This window comes from Vipera berus, assembly GCF_964194415.1.
Source record: "Vipera berus genome assembly, chromosome: 2".
NCBI lineage: Eukaryota > Metazoa > Chordata > Lepidosauria > Squamata > Viperidae > Vipera > Vipera berus.
In genome coordinates this window covers 18816290-18844241 of record NC_138203.1, presented here as the reverse complement: position 1 = coordinate 18844241, position 27952 = coordinate 18816290, and the positions used below count along the sequence as shown (strand labels likewise).

General features: G+C 38.3%; 1 protein-coding gene across 1 annotated transcript in view; it reads right to left on the bottom strand.

Annotated features, from left to right (window-relative positions):
- Positions 1 to 27952, bottom strand: part of SPEF2 (sperm flagellar 2) — a gene marked incomplete at its 3' end in the record, with an annotated part of 87637 nt that overhangs the window by 46876 nt on the left and 12809 nt on the right. Inside the window, exons 5-12 of the mRNA XM_081316383.1 lie at positions 26995 to 27135; positions 23568 to 23644; positions 20852 to 21053; positions 20023 to 20211; positions 17444 to 17631; positions 14141 to 14309; positions 3375 to 3594; positions 604 to 734 (exon numbers count right to left, since the gene is read on the bottom strand). Coding sequence (XP_081172509.1) covers positions 604 to 734; positions 3375 to 3594; positions 14141 to 14309; positions 17444 to 17631; positions 20023 to 20211; positions 20852 to 21053; positions 23568 to 23644; positions 26995 to 27135 — 1317 coding nt within the window. The remainder of the gene's footprint in view (positions 1 to 603; positions 735 to 3374; positions 3595 to 14140; positions 14310 to 17443; positions 17632 to 20022; positions 20212 to 20851; positions 21054 to 23567; positions 23645 to 26994; positions 27136 to 27952) is intronic.

The following is a 27952-nucleotide window of genomic DNA, read 5'->3' as shown; positions in this document are numbered from 1 at the left end:
TGCAATAGTCTAGCTACAAGATGACCAAAGCACGAGTGATTATCCTAACAGCCTATTAATCCAGGTATTGGATCAATAGATGAATTTGTGTGAATTCCTTTCTGGCCACAGTTCCCATCTACCTCCTTGAGCAAGAGCTGTGAGTCCAAGAAGACTTCCAGTTCTACCCCAATCCTGAAGTGGGAATTAAGAGTAACATCCCTAAACCTGGCTAATTCAAATAACCACAGGTATTCATCTTGTCACTGAACCATTAGAAAAAAGTACTATTTTCAATGTATGAATATCAACTAAAACAAAAAAGCTGTTTCAGGCAGTGGAATTCAAACAGAGTTATTCTTACAAGGCACAATGAAAAAATGAGATTTACTCTATGAAAGTTCTCCTGAGCAAACTTTACTGAAAATTATGGCAGCATGTACAAATAGACAGAGACTTTTGCCCTCAATCAAGAGTTTATGGATATATTTGGAAGAGGAAGGACATAATTTGAATGTTTTATTTTAATATCAATTGTTAAAGTCTATTTGGTTTGGTCAAACACAGCACACAGTCCTTGGAAGCACAATTTCAGTTTACCACTCCATGCTAGGTTTTACTTACATGTAGTTGATTCAAGGAAGAGTCTTCCATTGTGACTGGAAATAGGCTTTCAATCGCCATTTCATTTTCATGGAAGGATTTAATTGCCTCTGCAATCAATGCATCCAGAGATAGGACCTGGATATTAAAAACTGACACAGAGAGAACCAGGTTATAATGGGCTTACATTTTATGCCATCATAAAAACAGATCGTAGGGAAATGCAATCTGAGGAATGCTTTTCTATGTATCTTTATGAAAATGACAGAAAGAATTTTCACTACAGTACTGCTCTTTATAGAACCAAAACCAAATTTTGGAAACCATGAAGATTGATGAAGTACATCATTCATGCCCAGGGAACATATGCTTCCTGGCTTAGCCACAAAGAGCCATGAAACAGAAAAGAGAAAGGCCCTTTTGTAGATTTGGGAAAACTCCACAATCAAAATGCTTATGGCACACGATAGGTAAAGGTAAAGGTTCCCCCGCACATGCGTACTAGTCGTTTCCAACTCTAGGGGCTGGTGCTCATCTCCATTTCAAAGCCGAAGAGCCAGCGCTTGTCCGAGGATGTCTCCGTGGTCATGTGGCCAGCATGACTAGACGCCAAAGGCGCACAGAACACTGTTACCTTCCCACCGTAGTGGTCCCTATTTTTCTACTTGCATTTTTACGTGCTTTCGAACTGCTAGGTTGGCAGAAGCTGGGACGAGTAACAGGCGCTCACTCTGCTATGCGGCACTCGAGATTCGACCCGCCAAACTGCTGACCTTCTGATCGACAAGCTCAGCGTCCTAACCCACTGAGCCACCACGTCCCTTCATGGCACATGATATAAGAAGCTTAATAAGGATCCTTTCCTTCCTTTCATTCTAAGATTTAGGGATTTGAGGACACATCCTTAGGCATTTCAAAATTAGTTGCTGGGCAAGGTAGTATCTCCTTTCAGAGTGATTTCATTGATCTATCCAATTGTTTGCTAATGCCATTTTAATTACTCCCAAGTGTATGGAACTTCATTGGCCTGTATGTATAAATAAATACTGATATACCATATATATCTATATCTATATATTAATCCCATTTATATCCCGCCCTTCTCCGAAGACTCAGGGCGGCTTACAAGCTTTTATGCTTAATTGACAGTACTGTTTTCTAAACAAGATAGTACCTAAGAAGTCACAAATAGTTATTGGCATAATTTAATATGATTGTAGTATTGAGGGAAAAGTGGTCATTTAGGTCAAGTCCAACCCCATGCCCAGAGTAGGGCACATAATTAACTTCTGGTTGTCTGCAGTACTGATTTCATTGTTAAGCTGTTCTTGCTTTTTTTTAATAACATTAAATCAGAATCCATCTTCTTTAGCTTAAATCTAGTGCTTTGTATCCTATAAGCTGGAACTACAAAGAACAGGTCTTGATTAACAAGCTCAAATAAAGTAGAACAATTACTTCCTGTCTATTTAATGACATCCAAGATGGGTGTCAAAACACCAAAATGATAGTTAATACATAGCAGTGAAGGTTCTGTCCCTTTTCAATATGCATTGATTTTAACCTTCCCCTGCATCATTTATAAATCTTCTGATGCAGCCTAAAATGGCATTTTCATAGCAATATTACATTGCTGATTCTGTTATCAGCTTCTATATCTAGACATTTTTAATAAATATTAACAATTCTGTGTGTGTGTACAAGTATACAGTATGCATATACATTACCCACATTCTCTCACATGCATGTCTGTAAAATACAGCTGGTTTCTTAACACTACACCTTTTTCTTTTAAACTTCATTGTTATTCTCAGCCATTTGTCTAATAATATTGTTTGATTTTTTTCTTTTGGAGAATAAGCTCTTTGATAAAGATTCCTTCCACATCTTCATCTAAATTATTAGACAGAAGAAGGTATTGTCCAGGATTGAACCTTGTAAACTATTTGAGACTTCCTCCAGCTTGATGGGGAACTCTTGATGAACACTCTTCATTTTTGAGCTAGGTATGTTCCCACTTAAGTCTTGTGACTCTCATGTACCAGAAAGTCTTTGGGGATTGATATTTTTTTATTGATTGATTCGTTGAATTTATATGCCACTCCTCTCACCAATAAAGTGACTCAGAGTATATCCCTTCCCTGCAATATATAACTGTTGAGAGAACTATTTTCCTTGGTGAGTTAATAACTAGGACGTTGATTGTTATTGAATATTTGGGTTTGATTGTTTACAATTCTTTTTTTCTTTTGTTGTGCTACTCAGAGCCTTTTCAGAATTGAGTGTGACACAAATCACAGAAACATACAACTGTTTTTCTTGGTGCATAAAAAGTGATATGATCTGCATTAGATTCTTCCTTGATATCTAGGTAAGCTTGACTGGTCTCTAATTCTAGTAAGTATCTACTTTCTGCTTTTTCTGGCACTTTGTCACTTTCCCAAAGATTTCCTAAAGGAACTATATAAAGGTTCAGCCACTCCGCCAGTTCCCTAGAATATGGAAACTTAAACTCATCCAAAATCAAGACATATTCCCTGACCATGTTTCTATGAAACTCAAATTTCAATCGTACTCTTTTATTTTACTGATCACAACCACTGTGTTGGAAAAAGTGTGAGAATGGATTCCTCCCACCTTCAAATATGACCTACTCAACAATGGACATGCAGTCCCCCATAAACTGAAGAAATACATTACTCGGGGGGTGGGGGGAAGTCCTCTATCCCACAGACAGTACAAAAGACATCAAGAGGAGAATAAATTCTAGGGAAAATAGAAATCCACCCTACCTTTTTCTAAGAAGTTTAAGCAGGTGGTTTTTCCACTATAGAGCTTTCCCAAAATGCAACCTTTCATAGGAAATGGAGAAAATATAGATGGTGGTGGTTCAGGTTCTGGGGGATATACAAGTTCCATCAATCTGTGAATCACATGACCCAATATTACATTATCAGGAGGTGGTTTATTTACTCTGATCTCTTCAGGAGGGTACCACTCCTCAATCATAGCCTGTAGTAAGAGAAATCAAAAAATAAAATGGAATATTTTGCATCCATCCAGGCTGCTGGAAAAAGGAACCAAATTGAAACACAATCCTATGGGTGTTTACTTAGCAATAAATTCCATTGAGCTGTATAAGATATTATCTGAACAAAGGAAAAGGCTACAAGAATTTATTTAAGATTCACAAAGCTTACAGCCATTAACAAAAATGGACCTTCCTGGTACTGTCCAGATATCCAGTTACCCAGACTCATAGTCCCATAATTCCAAAGGCTATGTCAGAGGTCCCCAACCTTTTGGGAATGAGGGACTGGTTATGTGGAGAGAGGTTTTTCCGTGGACTGGTGGTGTGGTTTTGTGTGCTCCCTGCATCTTGCGGATGGGGCTTTCCTTGTTTGTGTGGACTGGTTGCTGGCATGCTGTGGCCCAGTACTGGTCCACAGACCGGGGGTGGGGACCCCTGGGCTCGGAAGACTGGTAATTTTAGAAATCATGTCCAAACACACCTGTTGGGTTTCAGTTATAAGAAACTCTCTGGAAGATCATGAGCCACTGTATTATGTATAAAGGTAAAGGTTCCCCTGCACACGTGTGCTAGTCATTTCCGACTCTAGGGGCCGGTGCTCATCTCCGTTTCAAAGCCGAAGAGCCAGCGCTTGTCCGAGGATGTCTCCGTGGTCATGTGGCCTGCATGACTAGACGCCAAAGGCGCACAGAGTGCTGTTACCTTCCCACCGGAGTGGTCCCTATTTTTCTACTTGCATTTTTATGTGCTTTCGAACTGCTAGGTTGGCAGAAGCTGGGACGAGTAACAGGCGCTCACTGTTACGCGGCACTCGGGATTTGACCCGCCAAACTGCCGACCTTCTGATTGACAAGCTCAGCATCCTAACCCACTGAGCCACCACGTCCCATATTATGTATACTATGTCCAAAACCTATGACCATGGCTTAGTATTTTTCATCACTAACAAGAGCTGTTAATAGGCTTTGCTCATGTAATAAATTTCACCTGCTCACTTAAACCACAATAACTTAAGTCTCACTAGGAATTCTATCTTAACGACATAAGTTATGTGTCTGACTTTCTTCCTGCTGTTATTACTAGAAAACTTGCTTTTGACTTCAGTGGTACTACAGGTATATTACAATGTAATCAACACTTCCCAAACTCATGTTCTCCAGTTGTGTTGACCATTCTTACTGAGAATTAAAGAAGCTGCAGTTCACCACATATGGAAGTTATGAGGTTAAGGAAGGCTACCATAAATAAGCCACTTGAAAACAAACCATATTGAAGCAGATTGTTCTTACTACTATTAATAATAAAGGTCCGTGTGATTTGTTGTTAGTATCAATTGGAGACATGAACACCTTTTCCTTCTTCTCAATACGATTAGAAAGCTTGATTTTTTTTTGTTTTAAACTTTAATTTTGCTTCTGAACTTCAAAGATGACATAATTTATTCTTGGCTATTAACCTGAATCTCAATTTACTAGGACTGGCTTATATTGTTAATATGAAAATTTTGTGAATAGGCTTGAAATTGGAAGAAGAACAAAGAAAGAAACAATTTCCCTGGATTCTCACTCCTGTTTTGCAGCAGAAAAGCAAACTGGTGAAATTTACTACTTTTTTTGCTTTATGAATGGCAGTATCCTACAAGCAGAACTCTGTTCAATGGTTCGGGTACTGGATATATGCCCAAGCATTTTCATTCAAAATCTCAAAGCATGAAATACTTGTATTTAGCTGCATTATACAATGAGAATGAATTATCCTTTCCCATGTCTAAACAAAATAAAACACCCATTAATGTTTCAATTTCACTAGCAAAAGTAAATAGCTTTTTCAGCCAAAGACTGTGTTTTGGGAAATGATATTACCAAAAAAAACTAAGATATTTTGCAGGCTGCATTGTCAGATTTTCGCTGAGCATGGATGTTGAGAAAAATAATCATTTGCAGGCTATATTTACTCTGCCAGCACAATTGAAACTTTTTGACAAAATAGATTTTCTCTTGTTCCAAGATCCAGTGTGCTTTTTAAAAAAATCTCTGGCCAAGGACTTGCCAGGCCTAATTTCTGAAGATATGTGGGAAGTGAAGAAAGAGAAGATGGAAAGACTCGTAAAGACAATCTTGGTGGAGATATGCAAGCCTCTTTTGCCTAGGCAACAGCACCTGTATACCTCTATCAAATATATCTTCCTTCTTTTCTATAAAACTCCAATGCATGAATACAAATTTAAACACTAAACAGGGTGTAAAGGTAAAGGTAAAGGTTCCCCCGCACGTGTGTGCTAGTCGTTTCCGACTCTAGGGGCCGGTGCTCATCTCCGTTTCAAAGCCGAAGAGCCAGCGCTTGTCCGAGGACGTCTCCGTGGTCATGTGGCCGGCATGACTAGACGCCAAAGGCGCACGGAGCGCTGTTACCTTCCCACCGTCGTGGTCCCTATTTTTCTACTTGCATTTTTACGTGCTTTCGAACTGCTAGGTTGGCAGAAGCTGGGACGAGTAACAGGCGCTCACTCTGCTACGCGGCACTCGGGATTCGACCCGCCAAACTGCCGACCTTCTGATCGACAAGCTCAGTGTCCTAACCCACTGAGCCACCGCGTCCCTAAACAGGGTGTAACCAGATATAAATGAGCCAAAAGTGGAATTCACACATTCTTGCCAAAGCAGGATGAATAATTAATCTGATGTTCAGCAGTAATCAATAAAGGCTTATACCTTAATAAATTTCTCTTTGTACTTTGACAAACCACCTCTGGAAATTTTTAAAAAGGAGGGAGAAGAGTCTATTAACTTCTATTAACCTTAATACAGAATAGTTGAAATTCCTTCTGCTATTGTTTGGACATGTCAGAGGCAATTATCTTAAAATGTGGAGAGAAAGAAAGAGTGAAAGCTGGCCTACCTTAGTGAAGACCTGAAAACAAAAAAAGGACACACATAGGGGATTTTTTAAAAAAAGCCTCTAACAAAGAGTGCATGCAGGTAATTATAGGCATATTACTTATTAACAGTAGTTCTTTTTAAACTACCACAATTGGGACATGCTACTTGGCTGTAAAATAAAGCAGTTGGTAAGTGAAACATTAAATTTTACTATAGCTTTCCTTTGTTTTGCAGATCTGCAAATGTCATAAATCCAAGGAATGGTTGCCATGTTATTTTTTCATCACCATTGCGCTTGAACAGTTGCTAAACAAAGACTACAGGCAGTCCTTGACTTATGACCAAAATTGAGCCCAACATTTCTACTGCTAAGCAAGGCAGTAATTATGAATTGTGCCCCATTTTATGATCTTTTTGCCATGGCTGTTGAACAAATCACTGCAGTTAAGTGAATCATATGGTCGTTAAGCACATTTGGCTTCACTCATTGACTTTGCTTGCCAGACTTGGCTAGGAAGGTTACAAATGGTGATCACATGACCTTGGGACACTACAGATGTCATAAATACATGCCAGTTGCCAAGTGCCCAAATTTTGATCATGTGACTCTGCAACAGTCATCAACGTGACAACATGTCATAAGTCCCTTTTTTCAATACCATTTTGAATGGTCACTAAACAAATGCATATAAGTCAAGGACTACCTGTACTTGTAATTCAATTTTATGGCCACCCAGCGTTTCTTTGGATGAATACATGGAGGGAGGGATTGGTGAATAAATAGTGTCAGGCAATCTAAATTCTAAAGAACTGAATTTGCTGAAGGATGCTAAGAACAATCACCACAGAAGTTCCTTTACATTTATTTAAAATAAAACAAAGTTTCACAGTAGCTCCTCAGAGAAGATAACAATATGCTAACAGATAAAAAAAGACAAAGTTATTCAACTCCTAGTTTGATTTGGTCTTCTCCAAGGGAAAAAAATGTGTTCAACAAGAAATTGCAAAGAACAGGAGCAACGTTTGAGTCTAATAAAAACACGTTCAGGAAATATGTTTTTACTTTTAATTAGTTAAATCTCCAAGGCCACTACCAGATACCAATGGTCTGGCAAAAATCTTTCAAAACTTGTAAAATACTGGTGCGGTACCTGATGATTAGAAGACAGCAAATGTTTTTCCTATCTTCAAACAATAGAAAATGAAAGATCAAATGCACAGCTAAAGGTTGAGGATACTCGACTTGGTATTAGTAATTACAAACTAAATGGTTGCAATTACAAAAAAAGCAGATGTAGTTTCAAGCAGCATCAGCGAAAGTACAATCACAGGAAGTAGTAACTACAGATTACTCTTCACTGCTGTAATCCTACAACAAATATTCTATTGAATTCTGGGAAGCACATAATTGTTTACTGCAAAGAACAAATTAAATTGAGTTACAATATAAATTATGTTGACTGATGCCACAATACTACAGAATACATATATAGTATCCGACTTTTTGTTTAGCAGCAGAACTAATTAATTAAAAAACAAAAACATGTCTGGATTTTGCTGTACATTTCCAAATAATTATTGAAGGAATAGATTTAATTTTTGTGAGTCTGCTTAGCTCTAAATCAATCTCTGATTCAGGAAAAACATAGTTGGCTGTTACATCCAAAATAGACAGATACATTTTTAATTTTCTCACCAATGTAACAGTAGAAATCAATTGTAACTTTTTGTAAAGTAATACATTCAAACCATGTTTGCTAGTTCAAGTGTAAATAGAAATGATGCAGTACTCTAACCAAGTTAGGAAGTGGCTCCAGGTGCACAGTGAAAAAAGAATCATGGGCAAAGGGGCACAACTTGTTATTTCTTACAACTCTTAGCTTGCATAGACACATGAGCTATGGCTGAGCTCAAACAAACGACCCTCAATTTCATAAATTAGAAATAAGTGCATATCCTTATCTGCTGCTCCAAACCATTTCACATAAGCTTTGATGAAAATATCCTGGGTTCTATTAAGCCACAATTTTCTACTTTATTTAGATAATGTGGTGTTTCTCAGCCTTGGCAACTTTAAGATATACGGACTTCAATTCCAAGAATTTCCCAGTCAGCTGGTGAATTCTGGGAGTTGAAGTCCACACATCTTAAAATTGCCAAGGCTGAGAAATACTGAGGTAATGAATGCCAATTAACAAACCAAGAGAAGAAGGCATGAAGAGACAGGAAGAGGGGGAGGATTATTCAGTAACAATGTTTAAGGTTTCATCTATTTAAAAACATTCATCAATGTTGTAAAGCTGTTCAAAACAAACTGTAAGCATGTGATACATTTGCAAACTCACTAAGCATCCTCTTGGTTAGGACTGGGAAAACAGACTGGTAAAGAATTGGAACAATGTCTCCTGAATCAAATTAAGCATTACAGAAGATGCAGCCATACTTGTTCTTAGTTCAAGTCTGAATACACAACAGAAAATATAGCAAGCAGCATTTTGGGCTATAAATATATTCAATAATATGGCAACAGTTCCCCCTGCCTCCCCCCAAGACGTTCTGGATGCTCCAACACTGGAAGTTTTTAAGAAGAGATTGGACAACCATTTGTCTAAAATGATATAGGGATTCCTGCCTGAGCCCGGGGAGGGGGGGGCGGTTGGACTAGAAGACCTGCAAGGTCCCTTCCAACTCTGTTATTCTGTTAAAATCAGCTTTTTAAAATGAATACCTATCGTATGAACAGCCTATACTTACATGTGCCATTGAGAGGCAGAAAGACAAGATGGGTCATATACAATTTGCATATTTCAAGTGTACTGAGTGAATTTCTTCAAAGGTTATCCCAACATTTTATGAAAATATTTCACCCAGTGTTATATTTACCTTGGGAGTCAACAGCCTATGTCTATTAGACCTATGATTTCAACTCTTACCAGCCTTAACAGCATACCAATAACAAGGAACTCAGCATACCAATAACAAGGAACTCTGGAACTCTGTATTCCAAATGTCTGGAAGACATCAGATTAACTAACTATGAATTTATAGTAAACATTATTGTAGTTCTGTAACTAGAGATGACCAGAAATTGCATATAGGTTATTACAAATAATTTCACGCAAGCAGCAAAATAAGCAAGAGGTCTGCTGGATGAAGAAACGGTAGCCCATTAATATTTGGAACTATATTTACTAAGTTGTTTTCTGTAGGATTTACTGAAGAAAAACTATAGGAGATCTTTCAGGATCACTTCTACAGGTGATGAATCCATAGACTGAATGGAAATTAAATCAGATACACTTAATTGCCATGAAAATCAATGACTTAAGTTTTGCCGAGAAAGTCAATAGAAGCCACCTTAGCTGGAATCCAACCAGTTATTTATTATTAACTAATAATTTATTAACTAATTGCTTTTTAAAAGTAACTGCCAGTATTTTGGAAAGAAATATCCTCAGATATCCTAAAAAACTGAAAACAGCAATCAAAAACGCAAAAACATCTCTAGGTAAAAACCACTTTGAAAACAGAAGATCATGATATTCCAGTCATTATGGAGTCCTTGGTGCTCTCTGAGCCTGGCTGTCTGCTTGCATGTATTTCATTATCCAACAAGGTAACATTATCAGTGCTAGTGAGTGTGGGGTTTGCTCCATTTTATAGAGTAGCGTGCCTGCCAGTGTTGAAGAGGCTATGGCTTTTTCTTGGTAGTTCCTTGATTAGGGTGTTTTTTGCTTCACTGTGTGTCTGGTGTCAATCCCTGCTTATCTGGGTGTTGGTTGCTGAACAGAATGTGTTCTGGACTGTTTGCTTCCTTCTTAGCTTTTCATTGTCTCTTTTGAATTGTATACAAAGATGTCTATTGGGTTGATTTGTCTGAATGTCGGGCTTCCAGGAATTCTCGAGGATTTTTGGAGCTTGGATTTACTAAATTTATCAACCTTGATTTGTTGGTTTAGTTGGGTTGCTTGGTTTTATTTACCAAGCTAAATCCAAAACCTCCAGGGAATTCATGCTACTGTATTTAAATAGAGAGCACCCTCTTTGGCACTGATGATGTTATATAATTGGGTAATGAAACATCTGCAAGCAAACAACCATGCTCAGAAGGTACGAAGAACTCTAAATATATTCTCTTCTATTAATTCCAGGCACTACAGTTCCTTAATGTCCATTAATGAAATAATATTAAAGAATTATACTGTATATTGTTTTGGTATACAGTATCAAATACTGGAATGTATTTAGTAGTATAGGTAGTCCTTGAGTATGACCACAATTGAGCCGAAAAATTTCTGTTGCTAAGTGAAACAATTGTTAAGTGAGTTTTGCCCCATTTTACAACCTTTCTGACCACAGGTCTTAACTGAATCACTGCAGTTGTTAAATTAGTAACGTGACTGTTAAGTGAATCTGGCTTTCCTGTTGATTTTGCTTGTCAGGAGGTCGAAAAAAGTGATCACATGACCCTGGGCCACTGCAACCGTCATAAATATGAGTCAGTTGCCAAGCTCTTGAATTTTGATCACGTGACCACAGGGATGCTGCAATGGTCATGTGAAACAGTCATAAGTCACTTTCTTCAGTGCCGTTGTAAGTTCAAACTAAATGAACTGTTGTAAGTTAAGGACTATCTGTAACCACTTTTTAGGGCTCAGAAAAGCGTTTGAAAGAGGTGCTTCAAGAATGTGCAAGAGCACCAGCAAAGCATCTCACTTTGAACCACTAAAGCAATTGCAAGGCTCATGCAAAGCTTGGGCAGTCATTTTGCAAAGTATGTAAAGACATCAGGAACAGCTTGCGAAACAGCCACATGAGCCTTGCCAAAGATATAACTGATTATCAATGCAAAGACTGCTTGGTTTGCTCTTTTACACAGCCATATCTCTTTTCAGTTTTTGCCATTATTTTGGAACTTGAAGAAGCTCTGAGTCTTCCAGATTACATTTCCAAGCAAGTAATCTGTGGCATCAAGATTACAAATTGCATAAAACCACATTTTTATTTTAGTGCTATTTTTATGCTTAAATGAATTATCCACAATTCTACAGAGAAAAGAAATACTGAATATGAAGTTGTCTTACAGGAGTGCAGACCATTAGTTCATCCAGCTGAATAATGTGTCTCCATAGAGATGATATTGATAATGATTCTATGGGGATTTGAGATAAGACATTTTCTGAGCATTACTGAGTTACCAGAAATTTAATTTGCCTCTTCCTGCACAAAAAAACATGCTTTTCTCTCCAAACTGTGTCCTTTCCTCAACCATGGTAATAGTAACAGTTACAATGCCAAGTTCGTAGATTACATGGTTTGTAATTTGGGGTATGCTGTTTTTATGACTTCCTCCCCCAAGTGCACTTTAATAAAATTTGCAAATAAACAAGCACAATGTCCTTACATTTGCAACTACATTAATTTTCCCCTTTCTTTTATGGAATCCATAGGATTCCATAAAATGCTAAATAGGAAAAATCTTACAAACCTGAACAAAAATGGAAACTTGTATGCTGAGAATGTTTTAAAAAATGAAGATACAAGAAATGACTGGTTGGCAGCTGACCATGATATGATCATTTCAGCACAAAGTATTTTTTGTCCATTCAGAACATTAATACATTGTTTATAGTACATAGAAAGAAGCTATTCCACACTGACTGTCCAGAATACGTACAAGCCTACTTTCTGTTGGAAACCAATACACTTATTGCCTATGATTATTTAATCAGGCACTTATATCATTATCAATAAAAATGGATTATAAGTAGAGCCAACTATCTGGGCTGCAGTTATCTGGACCATTAGAAGCAAAGTCAGGTTTTTCAATAATTCTGTGAAGTCATCTAGTGGCCACCTGGGTTGTTGCAGCCAGATAAGGTAGCTCAACTAAAGAGCTACACTGAGAAAAATAGTTCAAACACTTTCAAATAAAGAATGTTTTGAAATTTAGAAGCTATCTGTCCACAGACCTCAGTTTTTCTTTCTGTGTAAATAGGTTACACATAAAGACCTGATGTATATGTTACCACACGTAGTCCTTGACTTACAAGTTCATTTAGTGACTGTTCAAAGTAACAACAGTACTGAAAAAGTGACTTATGACCATTGCAGCATCCCATGATCACATGATCAAAATTCAGATCATGACAGATGCAGTGTCCTGGGGTCATGTGATCCCCTTTTGTGACCTTCTGACAAGCAAAGTCAATGGGGAAGCCAGATTTACTTAACAACCCGTGTTACTAACTTAACAATTGCTGTGATTTACTTAACAAGAGTAAATGGGGCAAAACTCAGCAAGTGTTTCACTTAGCAACATAAATTTGGAGCTCAATTGGGGTTGTAAGTCAAGGATTACCTGTAGTTGATGCAGATGCTACTTTCACATGGCATGGCTGCATGCTCTCTGCACCCATGTTAGCATGAACTCATTTTTTTGCTGCACCTTTCTAATACAGGCAGCACTAATGTGGTTCCTGCTTAGATGATCGCTATGCTAGTGATAACTTCAATCTTTGACATCTTACTAGAAGGAAAACAGCAACTGTAAAATAATATATGGATCACACTGAAGATAAAAGGCATAGTATACCTATTTATTTCACTGGAGCAATGTAAACCTAATAGGTTAATGCAGAAGCATCTTGGGAATTTATCACTGTAACTCTGATGAACAAAATAGGGCATCTTTTTAAAAAATATATAATTTGTAGTATGAACAAAGAAATAACCTTCACTTACAGAAATAAGAAAGAAGCTAAATTGTTTTGTGTTAATTCAAAAAGGCCGCACAGATTCTAAGGCTTACAACTTGATGAAAATAAAATGTACCATTTGTGTTCAGGATGTGGGTACAAAAAGAACATATAAATGTGGTTTCCCAAACAAGATAAGAAATAAACATACAGGCTATTTATGAAGATAGTGCAGACAAGCGGATAGAAAAAATCCAAACCCAACCCAAATAATATATCCTTTTTTCTCAGTGCAGTTGAGCTGCAAATAGAGAAATCTGAAAACAAGGCATAAAGAATGGAAATCAAAAAAGGCAAATATTCTGAATTCAATTATTTAATCATGTCTGCTTTGGCAATGGAATGGGAGAGAGGGAATTTATATTTAAATATATACTTACCTCTTCAAAGATTCCTAAAAAGAGATAATGATAATTCTGAGAACCGCCTATTATAAAACTAAAGATACTGAAATGAACTGCTCTTAAGATACACAAGAATTGTACTAGAAAATACCAATGAAAGAAGACTACTCATTCAGTGACAGACAGTGTTTATTTCATATCAGGTTTTGTGTATTACTTTGCATTAACATTTTCTAGCACACTGTAACGTACTACAGCTTAATTTCTATTTAAGTAAAATATCACAGCCTCAGACCTCTTGTATATTATTGTTATTGCATATGAGGGGCAATTGAAAGGACTGTGACAGATAATCATCCAGAGTGGCATGAATTAGTGCATTGCCAAATCCTAGAAAAATGGAATATAAAGTACATTTAATTCTGCCAAAATGCTTATTATGCTAATATGAAATCTATGCATCAATCACAAAACAAATGTGATGTTCATGAACAATGATTTTATGAGCTATATATTCTTCCACTAGGCCATTTCAGTTGGGAGTACCTTATAGTCATCATAATCTTTCTCATCTAGCAAATTAATTTTGTCCAGTTCTATTAATTGTTCTGGAGTTGGCTCAGCTGGCAAATCGCTGATGTCAGCTTGCTCATAAATTGGCTTTCCTTTTAAGAAAATTTCCTTCCAGTCACGCATTAGCTTTGCAGGAATTAAACTGTGGAAATCAAGAAAAACAAAACTGTATTTACTATAAAGGGAACATGCTTTTTAATCAATGAAAGTGATCAATGGTTAAATGAAATACGGAACATGAAATAACTCTGCAAAGAGGAAGACGTAGTGAATTTTTTTTTTAAAAAATTCAGTTTACACAAAATGGTTCAATTACACATTAGGAAGATCAGTTTTTACCTCAATTAACTTGGGAATTGGCTGTTGAAATATTATTTTATACTCAAACTGTTGAAAAAAACCCAAATGGGCAGGAACTTGAAGTAATTGCAAATAATCATTGCTAAAACATATGCTACCTTTTATGAATAGTAGCTTGGGAACGACTAGTTGTCTAATGAATTGTAAAGCTTTTTACAGTGCATAAACAAGATTTTTGCTCTTTTCCTTCCTCTCTTCCTCACCTGAATCTCAATTCAGTTTTGTGTCTCTTTCTCTTTCATACCCACTTTTTATTCTTTCTTGCTACTGCTGAAAAGAATAAAAGGAGCATGTATCTGTGTTTCTGTAAACTGGTCTGTATCTGTGCCTGAAAGTTGCTTGTGGTTAGTAATAGTTAATAGCCCGAGTGATTAGCTAATAGCCTGGTGGCACAGTGGTTAGAATTTAGTACTGCAGGCAAACTGTGCCCGGAGCCTGGAGTTTCATCCTGACGGGACTTGAGGTTGACTCAGCTTTCCATCCTTCCTAGGTTGGTGAAATGAGAACCCAGATGGTTGGGGCAATATGTTGACATTGTAAACCAGACGTGTCAAACACAAGGCCTGGGGGCCGGATCCGGCCCGCGAAGTGGTTTCATGTGGCCCGCGAAGCCATCTTGGAAACAGTGAGGGAACTGCCTTGACCCTGGCCCAGAGACCCTCCTTCTGCCAGAGACCCCGAGATCTGTTCCACTCCTGCCCAGGCCCCCATAGGCACCCTTGATTCGAACGATGTAGAGCTGGCCATGCCCACCCAGTAGGCCATATGCACTCTAGCCACGCCCACCCAGTAGGCCACGCCCACCCAGGCCATACCCACCTGGCCCCCTGAGGGCAACCGCAATGCTGATGCGGCCCTCAATGAAATTGAGTTTTACACCCCTGTTGTAAACCAACCAGAGTGCTGTAAAACACTAAGGAGCAGTATGTAAGTATAAGCTATTGCTATTATGGATATGATATGTAAACATAGATATGGTTTATAAATGTGATTCCTTCTTTTATAGGCAATTAATGTTAATCAATTATTAATTGTTATTTTTTATTCTGTTCCTGTTTAGCAATAGCACTTCATAGTGCTATACCACTTCATAGTGCTTTACAGCACTTTCTAAGCAGTTTAGCATCAGCATATTGACCCCAACAATCTGGGCCTTCATTTTATGGACTTTGGAAGGATGGAAGGCTGAGTCAACCTTGGGCTGGTTAATATTGAACTGGTGGCTCTGTGGGCAGAGTTAGCCTGCCATACATTCTAACCACTGTGCCACTACAGCTCTGTTTAGGAACATGACTTGGTAGACATAATATACCTACCTACACATGTACATATATAAAGAAAGAACCTTGCATATATTTGGCTGGGAGAAAAAAAATCTCTAAACTTGATTTCAATTGGAGTTGATAAGTCAGGAATCTGGATAGTGCACAAGATATCTGCCTCTAGAGGGACAAGGTGTATCAGTCTACTCTACCTGAGGATCTCTGAAATTCAGGGCATCAATATTCCAGATAAATATACTAAGCAAAATGAAGAGGCAACAGACAGCTAACGATTGTATGTGCTCATCCATGCTCTCGGTTTTTTTCCCTCTGGCCAGGAATATTTCCAGTTGCATTATGTCAAAAAGAAGCAACTGCTAAATTTGGATCAATCCACATTAAACTCAATTAGTCAAACAGATCTGGGATTTCATTTTAGAACAGACATGGGTACTATTTGACAAGGTTTTATTTTAATATTTTCCACTTAAGAAAATTATTCTGGACACTATTCTGAATATGTATATGGGGGGAATTTGACCAGAAATATTTGATCAATAAAATGATAAAAAACAGATGGGCTTATCTGGAATTATTTTTATTTTACTAAGAGTATACAATTCGTGATTATTTGAAATAATGCATTAGATTGTTGAGGATATCTCAGCATAACATCTAACAGTAGATGTGTATATGTATATATACAATAGTCTTATCACAAAAACAACTATACAATTAAATGTTCTTTGGTATTGTTCTTGTCTGGTATTGTTGATTAATGTTATACTGAGCATTAATTGCATAACTTAAGAAATAACTCATCCCCAACTTTTCAAACTGATAGCTAGCACAAAAATATTTTGAAAAAATCTGTATGGTAGATATTTTTAAGGCAGTGTGTTTCTCTGTCTTGGCCAGATATCCCCGAATTCCCCATCCAGCATGCTTTTTCAAGCAGCCAAAGTTCTACACATCTTCAAGTGGCCACGGTTAAGAAGCACTGCTTTAAGTTATGTAACTTAAAGTTTACATAAAGGTTATGTACATACAATACACATTTTGGTGGCAGGAAATGCTGGGAGATGGGGTTCACCACTCTAATGGGTACCACTCTAAAGGAAACTCAGGTTAGAGTTCATTCTTTAATTTTCCTATAGCTTATTTAATTAAATGTTTATAACTCAGTTGATAGCAGCCTGTTAGAGTGGATTATAATACCTAATATCAACCTAAAGAAAACTATGAGGCACAACTGCTTTCCCTAGTCCCAAATTTGGATCAATCACTAGATTTTTACAAGGTGATGAAATAAAAGTAAACTAAGGAGGATGTCACCTTGATGCCAGGACAAAAACACACTTTATAATTAGTGGATTCATCTGAATTTGGTTTTTCTTAAATCTCCACATGGTGAGTTCACACTGGGTAGGTTGAAGAGGACATCTCAACAGATCTCAGCAATTGTTCCTATATATTGAGTTCTCAAGCCCAAATTTTACTCAGGCTTTATTGCTGTTTTCTCATCTACACGCCTGAGGATCAAATTGAAGTGAACTATATTTCTGTAACTTTGCTCACTTTTCCCAACCTAGCCAAAAGGGAATGCAAAAACAAAACAAACAAAAACAAAATTGTATATGTATTAGGGACTTACTTATTTGTTAGTGTTCTATATTCTCCTATTTTAGTTGCTAAATCAATGATTTGTTCAACCACTTCCCAGCAAATTTCGTAATGCTTCTTATAGCGAGCCTCAGCTCTTTCAGCAGCAAGTTTTGTATGTAGTTGTTTTTCTCTAAGGGCCTGTTCTGCAAGTTCAATTTTTTCTTGTTTTGCAAGGGCCTAAAATGAGATGGGAGAAAAATGGTCAATTTCCTCAAATTGATAAGACAAGAAGTCAAATTATTTAAACCTTGCGGTCATTATTAATAGTACACATACATACAATCTTATATAAATGGTCTTGTGAAAGAATGGAGACCAGCAATACTTTTTCTTGGGATCATGCGAGAGTTGAAAAAGGCAGCCATAGGATCCTGGGATAGAATACCAATGTTTTAAAGAATGCAGACACATACTATGTTTGAGCCTCACTGTTTTTTTGGAATTAAATCCAAACACTGCACACCCTTAGCCAAAAATTCCAGTTCAGAAAAGGATTATATCAGCTCCAGATTAAACACTGATGTTGATTTAATATCCACTGAACACCTGCAACATTTGAATAAGTATTGGAGCATCTTCAGAATCTGCTGATATGAAGAATATCAACACGAGGGTTGCAACATAAGCTTTGCTCCTTATACATATGTGTGCAACATCATGGTGCACACAAAAAGGGCTTTGAGAAGAAATGGCATACCCATTTTTTCATTTGCTGCTCAACCCACATCTGCCACGGATGTCCACTATAAGCATTTATTTTGCTCATTTAATAGCTATGATGCAAATCAGATCCTCAGCCGTAGATCTCTTTAAGAATCCTGTCAGGCACTATTTGTTCTATTTTGTAACAGCAAGGAAAGCAATCAGTGCAGTCCATCAGATTTGCATGAACATAAAGAATTTGGAGAAGACGGACATACTGTCAAATGTGTATCTTGCAAACCAATGCGCCTGTGCAAGGGCAGGTATGAACTGTTTTCATCCTCTGAAAGGACTGGAACAGGCAAGCCTCAGAATGTTCTTTGACTGGACTTTCCTCCATTTTCGTCCACTAATCATCTCCCTTTCACGAAACACATTGTTCAACCAGTATGTTAACCCAATTATTCCGCTGTTACTAAAGTTAGAATTCTGCTAACTATATCAGGTGACAGAAGAACATGATGATCAGTTGACTGTTATTCTGCTAATTCTTTGATTTGACCTCTTCAAATATGCATAAATGTAAGGACTAAATGAGGACACTTCTTTCTGATTCTATAGCTTCCTATGTATTTAAGTCTCTCTGGCACACAAGAGAATTGTGGCCTCTAGTGGATGTTTCTATCATTTCAAAATAAAGTTCTGGTGGCCTCAAAAGGACCATTTATAAGGGACTGCACTTTATTACAACTACATACAGGTAGACCTCAACTTACAACGGTTCATTTAGTGACCGTTCAAAGTTACAACAGCACTGAAAAAAGTGACTTATGACCATTTTTCACGCTTATAACCTTTGTACCAAGCCCATGATCATGTGATCACAATTCAGATGCTTGGCATACATATGACCATTGCTGTGTCCCAGTCATGTAATCACATTTTGCAACCTTTTGACAAGCAAAATCAAGGGGGAATCCAGATTCACTTAAGAACCGTGTTACTAACTTGGTTCATATTTGTGACGGTTGCAGTGTCCTGAGGTCATGTGCCTTCTGACAAAGTCAATGGGGAAGCCAGAGTCACTTAACTTATCAACTGCAGTGACTCACTTAACAACTGTGGCAAGAAAGGTCAAAATTCACTTAACAAATGTCTTACTTAACAACAGAAATGTTGGGCTCAGTTGTAGTCATAAATCGAGAACTACCTATATGTGGAAGTGAATCTTTGGTGAACACTGTCAATCAAATCTTTCATCCACTTCGAAGGATGAAAAAGTTAACTTTTTCCAGAAGAATGGAAGAATAGCACAAGCTTCATAAACATTGTCCAGCAATCTTCTCGGACTAGGTACAGTATATTTCATTCTTTGGGCTAGCCGCTAGGGCTACTATTGCTGCATTGCAGAAAACTCTTCTAGCTGCCATCAAATCAACGTTGGCATTTCTGCAAGTTCAGTAGTATTAATATAGACAGGCACATTGAAAGTCTGATGCTGAGATTCAACTCCTGGGAATAAGCATGACTGAACTTAAAAAGCAATCAATTTGCTTTCCCCCCCTAAACAATGGGGGGAAATACTGGACCAATATTGGACCTCACATTTCTTCAAGACAAAGAAATATAGAAGTAAAGGCATGCTGGAAATGTTTAAAAATAATAAAATAAAACAAAACTGCAAGGGTTTAGAAGAAGACTTCAGTTTTACAACTGTTTGACATTATGAACCCGAACTTGAAGTTCTGATGGTTGCCCACCCATGGTCATGTGACTAAACTTTGGGTGCCTGGCAACATGGCCATTTGCTATGTCCCATGGTCACATAATCACATTCTCTGGTGGTTTTGCTAAAACCCAGCACTTAGGGAGGGAAATGCAAAAGAGAAAAATACAGTAACAAAGAAGACAATAATGAATATCTACCTCCTCTTTATCAAGAGCTTCTTGGAATTCTTTGAGGCGTCTTTCCTCAAACTGCTTTTCTCTGTAAATTCTGTTTTGCCACAGGACTTCTTTCTCGTGCCTGACATGCATAAGTTGAACAGCTATTCTCCGCTCTTGCTGGGACTGCCTCATAAGTCGGTTGATAAGCTGCTCTTCTCTATAGGCCTCCTAAAATAATAAAGAAACCAGTAAGAGTGACGTAATGTACGGCTTTTGCTGGAAACTGGGAGACCAGGAGTGTAGCCCCACTTTAGGCACAAAGCCTATCAGCTGACTTTGGGTAGTCACTGAAAGGGGTTTACTTTCAGGTAAATGTGAAAAAAGTTGCATAGTATCCTCAGTTGATCTCTTGTGGGGTTAATTAGCTTCGGTATATTTCAAGGGCTTGTGGATAAAGAGGTTAAAGGTATCGCTAAAAGTACTAGTAAAAATGGGTGCTTGGCCATTAGCAATTCTTAGTCTCAATAGTCCTGATGCACTCATAAAACCAGAGTATCACCTAGCAAGGTGCTGTAATTTTAAATTTGAAGAATTTGCCCTGCATTTCATTTTTAGTTTTTTACAATTCCAGATTTTGTGCTTTAGTATTTTGCTTTTTTTAAAAAAAAATCTACCACTATGTTTAACATTTAAGTCTGATCAGGAAGTAAAAAATGTGCTTATTATTTTCACTAGTAAAGTTACAATTTACTTCATTCTCCAAGCAGGTTTCGTAATAGCTTTTACTTTTCATGTCTTTTCAAACAGGTTAATTTACAACAGTATCAATGCCTCATCTAAACATCAGAAGGCAGCGTATCTCACTCACTTCTTGTGCTTCATGGGCTATAAGTTGCTCCCTTAACATCTTTCTCCTTCTCTTCTCCCGTTGTTCTCGAGCAAAGGTATCCTCCTCAAGACGTTTCTGAATTTTCCTAATATATTCATCATCTGAGTAGGTGTTCAGTAGGTCAGTAATGGCTGGTTTTGCTGTAGCTAGTTCTTGTGCCTGCTTTATCGCACTCATCATACTAAGAAAATAATATGGGTCATCTGGTGATACAGGTTTTACACAAAGAATGAAAGAAACTGCTTCTTGTCTGTTGCTTTATATTGTATTACATTATTATTACTATTATATATTTTTCTTTTATATTTTATATTATAATAGAATATTTACAACACCATCAATGCACAAACAGATAGTACTCGACTTACATCTGTAACTGGCAATTACAGTCACTAAACTGTGAGTCATAAAACAGGTAAACCACATGACCAGACCCATTTTTACTTTTTTGTGGCAGCTGTTAAGCAAGCCCATTGTTCACTATGGGTGATTTTTGTGGAAAACTAGAAGCAAATACCAATTTCTAGCAAAAATGTAAATTGTGGTCATTTAACTGCCAAATGCCGCAAACAGCCATCATTTTGGCCATGTGCCCAAAATGCGGTCAAATGATCTTGGAGGGAGGGCAGCCTCAGAACTTCAGAACCTGGCTGTACATATTTTGTTGGGGGGGAGGGGTCTTTTGTAACTTTGACCGATCACCAAGTGATCGGTCATAAGTCAAGGACTACCTAAATACACTTTAAAATATCACAAGAATAGAATGGCTTTGGAATCTTTCCATTTTTTTGCAGATATCCTGGCTACCTCCTGATCAGGAGATAATCCTATTCTTCACTGTCCTGATTTATATCTTTCCCACATCTAGCTCTCACAAAAAAAAAAGAAAGAAAAAAACCCAACCCTTGCCTTTAACTCTAAAACCAGTTTCCATGGCAACTATCAAGCAATGAACCTGGATTAAGATTTGATGATTTAATTCCTTTAAACCCATAATCTCATGATCCTAATTTGGCTAATCCCCATATCTATAAGAGTGCAGGAGGGGGAAATCTGATGGAGGATAGGAAACAAAAAGAAATCAGTAAAAGAGAAACAACTTGTTTCTCAACAACAGCTTTGAGATCTTTGAGAGAAACAACTTGTTTCTCAACAACAACAGCTTTGAGATCTTTGTGGGTGGGCACTGTCCTTCCTTTCACCAGACTTCTCTTTTGTGTGCCAAACTGGGGATCACAAGTTAAGTATCACGAGACTGCTCTTCTATTAAGACAGCATATTTTGGCAGAGATCTCTCACTCTACTTTTGGGATCAACATCTTTATAAAAATAAACTGTCAGGCCATACTACGTATAAGTAGAATCATGGGGAGAAGAATGAAGTTACTAACAATGTCTCCAACATCATTTCTCCCCTGTGCACTTCGTAGTATTAAGTGCCCCAGAGTGATTTAATTATTCCATAATCTATTGAAGTCAGTTGTCTCCAAAATATTAACTGAAATGTTATAGCCTATCTTCACCCTGCTGAGACAATCAGCATTTCTCCAGTAGAAATTTATGGCTTCTTCTATAGTTGTCCAACTTTTGTTATGCCAAACTAATAAGGATGGGGTTTATATTGCATTAGAGATGGCTGGGTGAGGCCACGTTATTGGTAGTAAACCAGCTGATTAATGAAGTATATGCTGACATTTCAACTGCATGGAGAAATATAAAGTATTCCCAGTGAAAAATGAAATTACGCATGATAGGTTATCTATCCAGCAGCTTTATGTCAGTACAGTACTACAAATACAGCATATTTAACCATCTATATTATTACTATTATTATTATTATTATTATTATTATTATTATTATTATTATTATTATTATATTATTATTATTATTATTATTATTATTATTATTATTATTATTATTATTATTATTATTATTTATTAGACTTATATACCGTCCTTCTCCCATAGGACTCAGGGCAGTTCACAAGGTTTTTAAAAAAAAACAATACAATTACAAAAATTAAAAACAATTAAAATGATTACATTAACCTTGAATAAATAAAAATCCCAATTAGAATCCAATTAAAACCCCAATTAATACTCTCAGTCCAGGCCAGAGAGCTCAAAGAGCCAGGTCTTCAGGTCCCGGCTGAATGAACGAAGGTCAGGGGCAGTCCTAAGCTCCACAGGCAGCTGGTTCCAGAGGGCAGGCGCACCCACAGAGAAGGCCCTCCCCCTGGGTATTGTCCGCCGGCAATCTTTTACCGGCGGTACCCTGAGAAGACCCTCCCTGTGGGAGCGCACAGGACGAAGGGAGCTTGATGCCGGCAGCAGGTGCTCCCTCAGATATCCTGGACCCAAGCCATTTAGGGCTTTATAGGTCATCACCAGCACCTTGAATCTCACCCGGAGGTCAACCGGAAGCCAATGCAACTCGCGGAGCAGAGGTGTTACGTGTGAGTATTGGGAAACCCCCATCACAACCCACATGGCTGCATTCTGCACCAGCTGAAGCCTCCAGGTGGTCCTCAAGGGCAGCCCCACGTAGAAAGCGTTGCAGTAGTCCAATCGGGAGGCCAATCTATATGACTGAAACAAAAGCTTATTAATAGGATGTCTGGCCAATGGGAGGTTGTTTCTATTTCCACACAGTCCAGCAGAAAAACAGAGCAAAATTTACTAGAAGTAACATTACCTCTCTGTGAGTTTGGCAGGCACAACAGCCTCTTTCCTCATTTGTTTTTCGAAGTTCCTAATTTCAGTGTATGTGATCTGGAAAAAAGTAAGCATTTTTAACTCATTTCCTTCTGTTTAATTTTTTATGACATCCCATTACAAATTAACAAGATGTTCAAAGCACAAATGCACTCTGCCATGGGATTTCCATGTTCAAGGTGGGGTTGTGCCAGTAAGCTTAATAAAGCCCATCGGAACTTCATTAAGTTATGTTATCCATGAGCTGTATGAGTCTGATGGTATTACAAACTGTTAAGTGATTAGATGAGAACCAAGGAAAAGATTTCGGTAAATGCATAGGTTTAATTTCTATTGTACCAATTAATTACTGTTCATGTTTAAGCAGGCAAGTGAAATAAGCAAATAAAACAATAGCCCTATAAAAAATTGGAATAATTAACAATAATAGTTAACTGAAACATTTTTAATTATTAAGAGTTTACAACAGAAAAGATTCAAGACCTTGAGCTCTTTACCACTTTTTTTTCCCCCATGGGAGTGTTCAGTTGGGGAGATTACAAAAAGCAAGATGGTGGCTGCAGTTGCATGATTGAAGGCCCACCCAGTTTTATAAGCTCAATTTTACATTCCATACATGGACATTTTTGCTTCCAACAGCAGCTTCTCTCCCTAACAAATGCAGTGCCAGCAGGGCAAGCAGGATCGCAAAAATTCCAGGTAAGAACATCCATACATTATCTCAACGAGATCCCACTAAAACAAGTGAATACAATAAAATGTGGCATGGTTACCCAAATAATATGAGTTTTGCCATACATATGGCATTGTAAAATCAGGGGGCTGTGTCTGTTCTGCTGTCTTAGGAACAGTGCATGTTATCCTCAAAACATTTCTGAAGGAAAGGGAAAGGAGACGGAGGACAGCAGATTTGTACTGGATTTTAACATGGCAGTATGGTAAATTCTAACAATTTTTTTCACTCTGTGGGCAACATCTAGATCAGGGGTAGGCAACCTTGGCTCTTTTATGACTCAAGAACTTCAACTCCCAAAATTCCTCAGTCAGCATAGCTGACTGAGGAATTCTGGGAGTTGAAGTCCATGAGTCATAAAAGAGCCGAGGTTGCCTACCCCTGATCTAGATCTAACCGGCATCTCCAAGGGGAAAACTATGGATGTGACATTGCTGGAGTGAACAGGGATACATTTTTGGAAGAATATGTTTGTTGTTTGGGATTGAGTGGTATTGAGCAACAAAATGAGTGCCTCTGCAAGGTTTAAGGTTTATTTTGCCCCCAAACCCATCCAACCCCCACTAAAAGCCTGAAAAAAAATTCAGCCCTGATGATTCCAAGGACCATAAATGGAGTGGTCAGGGGCCTATGCAGCCTGCTGATTACTTACCCATAAAATATATGAACTATTACTTTTAGCAATCACTGTGTTTCTTTAAAGTGATTCTAAATAAGGATTCCTCAGCTAAATTCTGGGGAAAAAACACCTTTCTCTAGATTTATATTTACTCCTGTCTAACTGAAGGGTTATGTGTGGGTTATGACTGTTCCTTCCTCTGCATATTTATTATGAAGAAAAAGGGGTGAATTCCCAACTCTAAGTCTTAATGATCTGAATCCGTTATACATAGCTACTACAGCTTTTTTCCTCATTTGCACCTAACTACCTCACAAAGTCCTTGATACTGCCTTATCTCATTCCCACCTACACATGATGCATTGTAAAGTGTCCTTATCTGCTCCAGTGTTAAAGTATTATTTTCCCATTAAGTACTCAAACAAACTCTAGCAGTGTTACGTAGGTGTAGTCTAGAGACTTCATTGATCATTTTGTGGGGTTGGAATGAGGTGACTTGCAGAGAGTGAGATTAAAACAACTCCTGTTGTTATTTTAGCAGGCATGGACAGTCCCTTTCCCTTGAACTTCTGAACACTGTAATCTGAGGCCAATCTACTTCGGCAGGGGGAAAATCAGGTTCTTTCAGATTAGCTGATCCCCGGTAGCTGCCAGGTGTCTGAGCCTAACCCTCGAGCCAGATGATCTTGACTCTTCCCTGGTCCCATTTCCTTCTCACATCAAGGAGAGAGATTGGTGGATAAATTCCTGCTGGCAGATGACATTTAGAGGAGGGGAAGGGAACAAAGCTGGGGAAACTACTCAGTCTTGTCTTTAGTGTACCCTGAATATCGTAAATAACGACAGCACCTTTTCCTAGCATCATGCCTTTTGTATGATAGGGATGTCCAATGAGCAGAGCAAATGTTATACCAAGATATTTTCCCACTGGCTTAAGAACTGGTGGAAGGCATTTTAATTTGGTGCTCAGGAAAAAGTTTCTGATTATCTATTTCACTGTTGCTATATTCTTTTCCATGTATGTGGTGGTATCTGAAGGCGGGAGACTATCAAAACAGGAAAAACAGCATTTGTGGCAGCACAATAGAAGTCTTGCCCTTTTGCACACGTGTACAATGTCAGCACATACAGAACTGCCATCTTTCCTGTTTTAACTCCCTCTGCACATGCTATTTCATGCACAAGTTTATCAGACACCATTATTCATCATCATTGGCACTGGCATGCTTCAGTCTCGAGAGACTATGGTATCGTGCTTTGGAAAGAGGACCTAAAGCAGCGTCTGGTGTGGCTAAAAAGGCCAATTCGAGAGTGGCGGTCCCTTCCACACTGAGGGCAGATGCAATCTGTCCCCTGTCCAGCCCCCAGATATTGCTGGCTCCGGGACTGCCTCTTTGCCTCAGCCTGCTGCACAAGTGTCTCTTCGAATTGGAGAAGGCCATGCTGCATCTTTAACCTCCAAGCTGAACGATCAGAGGACAAGGTTTCCCAGCTGTTGGATGTCCATTCTCAAGGCCTTTAAATCCCTCTTGCAGATATCCTTATATCGCAGCTCTGGTCTCCCTCTGGGGCACTTTCCCTGCACTAGTTCTCCATACAGGAGATCTTTTGGAATCCAACCATCAGCCATTCTCACAACATGCCCAAGCTAGCGTAGATGTCGCTGTTTCAATAGAGTATACATGCTGGAAATTCCAGCACATTCCAGGACTGCGCTATTTGGAACTTTGTCATGCCAGGTGATACCAAGGATACATCGGAGACAGTGTATATGAAAGGTGTTCAGCTTTCTCTCCTGCCATATGTAAAGCGTCCAAGACTCACTGTAGTACAAGAGTGTGCTCAAGACGCAGGCTCTATAGACCTGGATCTTTGTACGTTCTGTCAGCTTCTTAAGACAGACACCATTATTATTAACAAAGTATAATGCTGCACAATAAAAATACTTGTGTTTAAAAATGAATGCATTTATATTAAGATTCAGGATAACCAAAATAGGTAGTACATGCTGTTGCTTATGTATTTTTTAAATAACTATAAAATCTCCTTACTTACTTCTGCTTCCTTCTTTTTCTTCTGCAGTTTTTGGTCTTCAATCGCTTTGTCAGTATGCTGTGGCAATGGTTTTGGAATCTGGATAACTGCCGCTTGAATCTTGGCCATGATTTCATTCTGCCTGCGTTTTTCTACAATTTTCTACATATTCAAAGGGAAAGATAATAAATTGTTTTAAATTGGTTACTAAATAAATCTTAGAAGTAGTTTTAAAAATCCTTTCTCACTCCTATGGTGATATGTGTCTTCCTCACTTTTGGGACCTCTCCCAGACAACTTGGAATTTGAGAGTTCTGTGTAATCTTAATTATTTGTAGCACTGCACTCTTCTGGACAGAGACATTGCTCCTGGGATCTGTTGGAGCCACTCTCTCAGCTTAGGCATCACAGTCCTGAATACTCCTATCGCCACTGGAACCACTTTGGCCTTTACTTTCCATATTCCTTCTAATTTTTCCTTTAGTCCTGGTATTTCTCTATCTTCTCCTACTTCTTTTCCCTGATGTTGCTGTCACTTGGCACTGCTACATCTATCACCACTATTGTCTTCTGGTCCTTGTCTAACACCACGATGTCTGGTTAATTGGACAGCACCTGCTGTCTGCTGGATCTGGAAATCCCGCAGCATCTCAGTCCTACTGTTCTCCAGTACCTTCTGTGGGATCTCCCATCTGGACTTGCCCATATACTATGCCAATGTTCCTGTACACAATGCCGGCTACTTGGTTGTGCCATTCAGTTTATGCTGCTCCTCTCTTCACGTATTGGATTCTTTTTGAGGCCTTTCTACATACTTCCTGTCTAGGGGGACTCCTGCTTCTATGGATCTGGTGCTTCATGCCTGTTCTTGTGCTGCTGTGATCAGTGCCACAGTGCTGTTTTTTAGTCTGGCTCTTTGTAATCATTGGTAGGATTTTCTAATGTCTATTACCTCGGCTATCTATCAACGGTACATCTT